General features: G+C 37.7%; 1 protein-coding gene across 3 annotated transcripts in view; it reads right to left on the bottom strand.

The window, feature by feature from the left end:
- The window catches only part of LOC106867296 (vacuolar protein sorting-associated protein 8 homolog), a 47,870-nt gene that overhangs the window by 36,910 nt on the left and 1,057 nt on the right, over nucleotides 1-9,903 (bottom strand). For 2 of the 3 annotated variants that reach the window (XM_014912135.2, XM_014912136.2), the window contains exons 2-13: nucleotides 9,286-9,354; nucleotides 8,852-8,991; nucleotides 7,782-7,872; nucleotides 7,215-7,247; nucleotides 6,402-6,456; nucleotides 6,118-6,242; nucleotides 5,213-5,299; nucleotides 4,636-4,703; nucleotides 4,253-4,303; nucleotides 2,977-3,079; nucleotides 2,561-2,617; nucleotides 2,183-2,377 (exon numbers count right to left, since the gene is read on the bottom strand). In XM_014912135.2, the coding sequence (XP_014767621.1) occupies nucleotides 2,183-2,377; nucleotides 2,561-2,617; nucleotides 2,977-3,079; nucleotides 4,253-4,303; nucleotides 4,636-4,703; nucleotides 5,213-5,299; nucleotides 6,118-6,242; nucleotides 6,402-6,456; nucleotides 7,215-7,247; nucleotides 7,782-7,872; nucleotides 8,852-8,991; nucleotides 9,286-9,354 (1,074 nt within the window). The remainder of the gene's footprint in view (nucleotides 1-2,182; nucleotides 2,378-2,560; nucleotides 2,618-2,976; nucleotides 3,080-4,252; nucleotides 4,304-4,635; nucleotides 4,704-5,212; nucleotides 5,300-6,117; nucleotides 6,243-6,401; nucleotides 6,457-7,214; nucleotides 7,248-7,781; nucleotides 7,873-8,851; nucleotides 8,992-9,285; nucleotides 9,355-9,903) is intronic. The other variant, XM_014912137.2, reaches the window with a different exon arrangement.

The following is a 9,903-nucleotide window of genomic DNA, read 5'->3' as shown; positions in this document are numbered from 1 at the left end:
TCCATATATATATATATATATATATATATATATATATATATATACACATATGTAGCTATGAAAGATTAAAAATGTAAAATGTAAAAATAAAATTTGAAATGTCAAAATATATATTTATTATTTATCATAAAATTTATATTGCTTGGCAGCTTATCCAGGGAATAAACTTTCTTTAAAATAATAAATTCAATCTAGAATTTAAAACACAATAGTAAGTATATGATTGTATTAGTTAATTTAGTATGAATTAATCAAGTATTAAACTAGTGTTAATTAATCCACCGTAACAATAGAAATACAACATCTGTAACAATCTTGGATCCAGACCAGAATTTTCAACCATGCGTTTTATTTGTTGCTTGATCAAATTCTTAACCATTCTGCAAAGAGTGGCAGAATTATTAAGCAGTTTGCTTCTCAATCACAAGGTCTCAGGTTCAATTTCACTGCATGGCATCTTAGGCAAGTTTCTTTTACTGTAGCCCCAAGTCAATCTAAACTTTGGGAGTGAAATCAGACGGAAACTGAATGGAAGTTTATTGAGTATTATGAGTGACTCAAATGTCCAGCCTTACCACACACACACACACACACACACACACACACACACACACACACTGTATTATTCTGGTTCAGCCTCAGGATTATGTTAATCCTTTGCTTATCCTGTACATCACATGTGATACACAAGACCTATTTCCCTGGCATCCATTTATAATACATGAGACACATTTCCAATCAATTTTTTCTCAACCCCCAGATTAATTTGGGACTTAAAAAGGGAAAGCTTTATATTACTTAGAACGTATGGAGCAAGGCTGAACTAAAAGACTGAAAACAATCGTGGATGTTTAGGACAAGCTTATGGAAATGTTTTGGTATACTCAGACACTTGCACACTAATTCAATGAGCTGTTATTTTAGTTGATCAAACAATTGAAAACATGTGGTTAGAAATTTCTGACTGAAACCCTTTTAATAGTTAGTGGAGACAGTAGTAGTAGTACTAATATTACTACTACTACTAATAATAATAATACAAATGTAATAATTTTAATAGATTGTTAATAGGTAAGTGATAGAAAGGAAAAGATGAGCCATGCTGTATTGTCCAGACTATGTTTCATACGGTTTGAGAATGGGTGAGTTTGCATTTGCAAAGCAACTAGAAGACAGAGGCATTTTAACCAAGAAGAATAGAAAAGGAGGAAGAGAGAGAGAGAGAGTGGTGTGTGTGTGTGTGTGTAAGACAGAGAGTGAGTGAAGGAAAGAGATTGTAGGAGAAAGGTTTAGATAAAAACAGAGTGAGAGAGTGAGGAAGCAAGAGACATCGTTAGTAATAATTGAGTGATTAAATAGATAATGTGCTGTGGTTAGCCAAAGCAGCTGACTATCTCATTTAACAGCGAATTGTTTTTGCTTATTTTTATGTATTATTCTATAATACTGCGTTATCAGTTATCTCATGGATTATTGTACCTTGTGAAATGTTATCGTATAGTTTAGTTCCTGTATGGGGAGATGAGAAAGTCTTTGGTTTCAGTTTTTAACAGACAATAAATTTTAATAAGACCATTATTAAATATTTAAGAAGTGGCAGAGTTGATAAGGTTGTCAGATATAATAATGCCTGGTGGTATTTGTTCTGTCATGTCAGGTTCCTCTGGAGATTCTTTGGAGGAACGCACATTCAGTGGCCATTCCTTTGGATAAATATTGGTGATATGGAGAGAGAAGAAACCTGCAAGAATGGGGCAGATGCTAGTCTTCCTAGAAGAAAAAAGCTTGCTCTGGCCTGCACTTGCCCTCTGTGCAGATGCATGGTCGACAAAGATTGTCAGAGGCTTCTAGAAGAGTAATGGAGTACAGAAAATTTGGGAAGTCGTCTGTGTATGTGTGTGTGTGTGTGTGTGTCTATATGAGACGTGGATTTGATGTGTGTTTGCATGTGCACGGACATGTGTTTATGAGGCATGTGTTTAAGCTCAAGAGAGAAGGCTGTTGTTAGCTAGTGTGATCTAGCGATAGCTCCTAACAGCAATCACAGATGGCAAAAAAGTTCATTCTCCAAGGAGTGGGGACAATAGAAGAGAGAGAGAGAGAGACAGAAGAAGAAAAATGGAAAGAGGAAAAAAATCTCTCTCCTCCATTTTGTCAATCAATGTGAAACATGTCGATTTACCATCTCGGAACCGTCTGTGGTCTTGAATCTACTTGCTAGGGAATGATGAGTCTTAAGTAGATATTCTTTTACCTGGTAGAAGTAGATGGTGCTATCTCGAGCGAATGCCAACACAGGATCGATGACACGGTCACTTTCGGAGATTTGGATGATGACAAACTGCCAGGCAAGAAGTGGCAGAGTGGAAGAATCACCCTGGAAAGTACAAATGAGGAAGAAAAAGGAAAACAATCTTAGAATTAAAACAAAAACAACAGAAAAATTTTAAGCCATAGTGGAAACGCGACACATTTTGCAAATAGGCATCCGAATGTATACTCAGAAATTTGTAAAATTTCCCCAAATTGATGGAATTCACAGAAAATATTGGTCGGGTACCTTTAATGGATGAGTGAACATTATCTTCAGCTGAGGTCTCAGGGTCACAATTAATACCTGGAAAAAAACAAAACAAAGAAACCCAGTTATTTTCAAGGTTAGAAAATTTTGTTTACTGAAATATATTTATTGGAAACAGGAAAGAATGGAAGCAAATGACACTGCTTGTATGACAGTGATACTCGTTTACAAGATAATGCATGATTAATTCAAAACTATGTGAATAAACAAGCATTACATTTGACAGTGGAATATCTGAATGCTAAAAGATTAAAGATAAAACATTTGTTTAGAACTAGAGAAAAAAAAAAACCATGCTTTTGGAAAACAAGTTTAAACTGCTTCAGAATGGAGTAGATTAACTGTAAAGAGAAAAGTGAACATTAATATCGGTGAAAGTGGTTCCTGGATCTTACCTTGGACAAAGATGCCATGGCCAGAATCATAACATCATGCATGGGATGGTCTTGTATAGTATAATTCATATGTAGTGGTTCTATGACACATACCTCTCCTCGGCTGGAATAGCAAATACAGATTCATAATGAAATGGGGGTGGTGGCATGGAAATTCAATTCAACCCTTTTGATGCCAACCTGTCTGAGATTGTCTGAGACTGTCCCACTACCCCAAGTTCTACGATACAATCTTCATGTTTTGAATTTAAACCTTTCATCAAAACTTTCATGTGATTTATGTCCCATAATTTGGCTTAAATTTTCTTTATAAGCCAGCAATTTTGAGTAGAGGAAGTTTCATTGATTACATTATCCCCTGTATATGACTGGTACATTTATTTTACCAACCACGAAAGGATGAAAGTGAGAATTGACCTTGGCAGGATTTGAACTCAGGAAGAAATATCACTAGGCATTTTGTCTAACACTCTGATGATTCTGCCAGTGGTGTAATTTGTTTCCAATCTTGCATGAAAAATATGTTTGGTCATAGGGAAATGTTACTGAGGACTGGTGAACCAGATGGCAACACCAGGCTCCAATCTGATTTGGCAGAGTTTCTACAGCTGGATGCCCTTCCTAACGCCAACCACTCCGAGAGTGTAGTGGGTGCTTTCACGTGCCACCGGCACGAAGGCCAGTCAAGCGGTACTGGCAATGGCCACGCTCAAAGTGGTGTATTTTACATGCCACCTGCACAGGAGCCAGTCCAGCGGCACTGGCAACGAACTCACTCGAATGACTTTTCACGTGCCACCAGCACAAGTGCCAGGAAGGCGATGCTGGTAACGATCACGCTCGAATGGTGGTGCCCTCATGATTTCGCTTGCCCCAACAGGTCTTCGCAAGTCGAGTTTAGTGCATAAACACAGGAGAGGGCGTTATTTGGCTTGTCAGGCACCTTTAGTGGATTCTACTCCATTGTAAGTGTTTGTACTCTGAGTTTGAAAATAAAAGGTTCCCACGTTTAAATCTAATCCAATATAAACGGAGTCGAAGGAGATCAAAACGCAGAGTAAATTCAAAGTTAAGATTGCACAAATTTAAAATGTCGATAACAGCAACACATCTCGTATATTTAAATATTTACCAATCATGGTTTCAGATTGGAATCTGATTATAGGATTGATGATGAAAATGAAGAGGAACAGGAGGAGGCAGAAGTGGTAGGATATTCAATATGAAGGTAGAGTGATGATGTTGACAACGATGATGATGATGAAGTTAAACATACCTTCCTGAAAACAGGCACTTCGATTCGCAGGTCCTCACCCCGATCAACCTCCTGAAGGAAAAAATAGAAACAAACCAAACAAAAAATACATTAAAACTGATGAATATATCATAGTTATGTGAGTATGTGTATATGCATGTGTGTGTGTGTGTGTGTGTAATAAAAGTATGAACAGGGTAAACAACTGGTATCAGTTTAGATTATGCCTAATGTCTTGTGTGAGTTTTGGAGCAGCAAACCTTTGCCAAAATTCAAATTACAAACAAATAAAAGCAAATATAATAAAATATCTTAAACATGCAAACATCATGAAAACACAACAATGATGAGAGATAATGGATAAAGTAAAAGTGATAATAAATGAATCAATAGAAGGGACTTACTTGAATTCCAGTTCAAACACAGACCCTCCACTGTCACTGCACACGGCAATCACAGGGCTGTCAGTGAACTGAAAGATAGAAAAAAAAAATTATGACCAGCCTTTACTACTGTTTCTTCATTAACCTCACAACATGCTGTATCTTCTCACTACTATAATGGCCCCTGTTTTCATCAAACAACCCATTTAAACTCGTATAACTGCATTTGTGTTGTTTGTCTTTGGTTGTTAAAAATATATTGGACTTTAATCCATTATGCTTATTAAAAACACTTATTTATGTGTCTCATATATATATATATATATATATATTCATACATACATGATAGGATAAAAGTATAAACTGGCAAGACAATTGGTATCAGGGTTAGATTAGGATATTTCTATCTTTAAAGATAAAGGTTGAGTTGTGACATGAAAACAGATTATAAGAAGGAAAACAATAAGCAGCTACCTGGATCCCTGCTTTTAGTTGCAGGTCAACCCTGAACCTTAATTATATGTACCTTATTACTTTATGTCATCAGATGTAATAAAACATAGATACAGACATATAATATGCTTGGTTGATTACTTACTTTAACATGTAGAACAGCAGTTCCAGGTGGGTGAGCATCAGTGATGGTCCGAAGTAATTTTCCATTTGTTAAATCCCACATGGTAATCTAGAAGACAGGAAGTGACACATTTATGAAACAAAAAACATGTATGTGCATGTGTTTATTTGGCAAAAAAAAAAAAAAGACCATCTTGAAATACAACAATGTATGTATATGTATATATATATATATATATATATATATATATATTCATATTGGAGCTTCTGGCATGAATGCCAAGCAATACAGCGTGTCATTTCCAAATTTCTGGCAAAGTGAATTGCATCACGGTGCTGTTTTTCTCACAGATGGTGCCCAACTGACCCTACTATACTGTGTAGTAGACAAAATCAAAAGCAAACACTGCGTACGAAATTAAAAATATATAATATCAACAATTTACCCATTGCACCCTGTTTATATATATATATATATATATATAGATGGATAGATAGATAGATTTATGTGTGTGTGTGTTCGTCTTTCCATCACTACTTCGCAACCAGTGTCGGTGTGCTTCCGTCCCCATAACTTAGCAGTTCAGCAAAAGAGACCAATAGAATAAGTATCATGCTTTAAAAAATAAATCCTGAGGTTGATTTGTTTGACTAAAATACTTGAAGGCAGTGCCCCAGCATGGCCGCAGTCAAATGACCAAAACAAGTAAATGGAAAAAAGTTCATGCTGGCAGTGTCCTTTGTTTCTGATCTTCTGTGGAAATATGTCTGGCTATAGGAGAAATAATACTTGCTTGGAAACAGGTGAGGCTTGGCAACAGGAAGGGCATCCAGCTGTAGAACAATCTGTATGATCCACACACACACACACTCACATATATATATATATATATATATATATACATCTGTATAACTAGATATATTTACCTGGCCTTTAGCAAAGCCACAGAGCAACCGAGAACAATCTCTGTTGAAGCTGAGAGCTGACACTGATCCATACTGGGCTCCAACAGCTGTACTTCCGAGACACCATTTCAATACCTGGCGTGGATCTAAAGACCGGAAAAAACAGAGAGAGACAGAGATGAACAGGGGATATTTATTATAAAAGAACAAAAAAGTCAGCTTATCAACTATTATGGCCATATTAAAAAAATATAATCAAAAAACAAAAACAAAAAAAACACAAACAACAACAACAATAGACTTACCGAAAACTAGTACAATGCCATGGGATGTCCCAATTGCTATAAGGGATGCCACAGCCTGTAAAGATATGGAAACACAACAGGTGAAAGAAATAAACAAACAACAAAACAAATAAACAAAATAAAAATGAGGTAAGCAGAGGTGGGGGGAGGGGGGAACGAAAAGCGGGTTTGATTTCGCTTTTACCTAAAGTCCATAATAGCAACTAATCCGTCCACTGAGGATTGTCCCAGAGTGTTGTAAGGTTAAAAACCATCATCATCATCAGATCAGGTCAGGTATGGGTCGGGGGAGGGGCATGCACCATTACAGTGCATCACTGCACCCACCATTTGCCAGGATCTGTTTGGGTCATCCTGGGCAAACCTCTACGCAGTGCCCTGGTCAGTTGCCATCTCCAACAAAGACTTCTTCATCTGTCATGACCATGAGGCATGTAGCTGACCAACATGAGCCCTCACCCCACCCCACCTGGATCCCCAGAGAGGAGAACACAGTACACGAGATCTGCAATTTCCATCTACCAATTCCACTCACGAGCCATTGGTTGGTCCAATGCTGTAATAGAGGACACATGCTGAGGGTCTCAGGCAGTGGGATTGAACCTAGAACCATGGAGTTGCAAAACAAGCTCCTTAACCATGCATGCAGCCTATTTCTGTATCTTTTTTTCATTTTACTCCTTTCAGTCATTTGACTGCGGCCATGCTGGGGCACCAACATGAAGGGCTTTTAGTTGAACCAAAAAAAAAAAACTATATATTTCTCATGCTCTAAAGGGATTTTGAGACCAGTGTAAATTAAATGATACTTACTATTGCTGATGGCTTCCCAGCATCCACTCTGTTCTGAAGAAAAGAAAAGCAAAAAAAAAATATATATATAACATTGCTTTGTCCAGACATCCACATTATATATACATATATATATCCATAATTATATACACACACCACACCATTTTTATGTTACCTTGCCCGGAAACAAGTGAGAGTTGGTGACAGGAAGGGCATCCAGCCAGAGAAAATCTGCCTCAACAAATTCCTTCTGATCCATGCGAGCATGGAAATGTGGATGTTAAAAATGCCATGCCATGTGTGTGTAGGTGTGCACAAACACACACACACATACATACATATATATAAAATGATGGGCAAACAAAAGAAAATGGCAGTCAACACACTCACAAGGACCTATCAAACTCACTCACAAGGATTCAGTCAGCGTGGGGGCTAAAGTAGAAGACACTTGCCCAAGGTGCTGTGCAGTGGGACTGAACCCAAAACCACATGGTTGCTTCCCAACCATGTGGTCTTCATAACCACACAGCCACACATGTGCCTATACTCCTACATTAAAAGAAAATGATGGAAAGAAAAACTTACTGCAGCAGACTTGAGCTGAGCTGAAATATTTTTCAGTTTACTTGGTTTTAACACAGTGCCATGGGCTTCAGAACTACTTTGTCTTTTGGCTCTGGAAATGTAAATTGGTGAGAAAAAAAAAGAAGAAAATCAACAGCATGATCTTGATATGTTGTAACAAGAGAAATAGAAATCCAATATTATTGTCATTATCTTCATTGTTTTAACATCCACTATTCTAGGCTTGCATGGGTCAGACAGAGCTTAGTGAGGCCAATTTGGCAGGATGCCCTTCCTGTCATAAACCCTCACCTGTTTTCTAAGTAAGGTAATATTTTTCCAATGACCAGACATGTTCTTGTGGAATATACTGGAAATGATTGACACTGCTGGTATGACAGTGACACTCATTTACAACAATCAGGCAATGTCAAGACAAGGAGACACAAACACACACCACACATATATCTTTTATCCTTTACTTGTTTTGGTCATTAGACTGTGGCCATGCTGGGGCACTGCCTCGAAGAATTTTAGTTGAATGAATTGACCCCAGTACCTATTTTTTTTAAAGCCTGGTATTTATTCCATCAGTCTCTTTTGCCAAGCAGTAGTGAAGGACAAACAGGTGTGTGTGTTTGTGTGTGTGTGTGTATGTGTGTGTGTGTACGTATGTATGTCAGTTGAACTTCTTTCAGTTTCTGTCTACCAAATCTACACACAAAGCTTTAGTCAGCCCACAGCTATAGTAGAGGACATCTGCTCATGGTGTCAGACAGTGGGACTGAACCCACAACCATATGGTTGGGAAAGATACTTCTTACCACACAGTCACGTCTGCACCTACATATACATACATACATGCACATATACAATGGGCTTCTTTCAGTTTCCATCAAACAAATTCATTCATTCATTTGCAAGGCTTTGGCTAGCCAAGAGCTATAGTAGAAGAAACTTGCTCTTGTTGGAGCAAGCAGGACTGAACCCAGAACCATGTGGTTGGGAAGCAAGCGTCTTAACCACACAGCCATGCCTGTGTAAAGGAGTACAGTGAAATAAAAGTAGCAAGGAGTATAGGTTGTACTCACGCTGTCCGTTGTCTGGGTCGATCTGAGATGAGACTGTCCTGACTGGACATGGAGGACGTCTCCACAGAATCCCCTTTGTACAGCTGGGACAAGGAACCAAGTTCCTCATCTTCCAACAGAAGTTCATCATCATCATCAGGCTACAAAGACAAAAACATTAAAGTAATCATCATCATCATCATCACCATTGTAACACCACTATCATTGCTGTTATCATCGTCTTCATTATCATCATTTAACATCCCTTGTGGTCAGGCTTCACCACTTCATTCCACGTCTTCCTAGGTCTACCTCATCCACATTTATAACCCATGCAAGCATGGAAAAGGGTCCATTAAAAGAGGATACTGATGATAATGATGATGATGATGTGAGAAATGATACGCAGCAATAACTACTAAGTCTTTTTGCTATTATCAAAATAGGGTACTCACTGCATTAAGAATGCTTTCTAAAGTAGGAGGAGTTTCTACAGGAGGTAAATCAAATTCTTGAGCATCCAACTGCAATAAAAAGAAAATGGGGGAAATTAGAGTTTTGTATATTATGAAATGAATAAGAAATCCTTTTTGCTCCTAATGGGGTTTCTGTCATGTGAGGGTTGAAACCTGCTGTTGAATAGTGTGAGGGTCATTTAGCCAATTAAAATACACGTACTGTTCTATTTCACTGCTATCTATTGTCAATAGTATTTTCAATAATAATCCTTTCTATTATAGGCACAAGGCCTGAAATTTATGGGAAGGGGCTTGTCAGCTCGATTGACCTCAGCACTTGACTGTTAATTATTTCATTACCCATGAAAGGATGGAAGGCAAAGTTGAGCTGGATGGAATTTGAACTCACAATGTAAAGACATTCCACACTGTGTTAGAATGGTGGCAGCTGATGAAGGAAATGTTTTCTATGTGGCCTGTGTGTTTTCTGTACTTTCTTCATAATTTTGTCTACGTTTTGTTTGCAATGTCCTGTACCCAGATATGATTCTATATATACAGGTAGATGTAAGTATGTACATACATGTACGTATATATGCATATACTCATTTATTA

The sequence above is a fragment of the Octopus bimaculoides genome, chromosome 21 (genome assembly GCF_001194135.2).
Source record: "Octopus bimaculoides isolate UCB-OBI-ISO-001 chromosome 21, ASM119413v2, whole genome shotgun sequence".
Classification (NCBI taxonomy): domain Eukaryota; kingdom Metazoa; phylum Mollusca; class Cephalopoda; order Octopoda; family Octopodidae; genus Octopus; species Octopus bimaculoides.
This window is presented reverse-complemented; position numbering and strand designations above follow the sequence as displayed.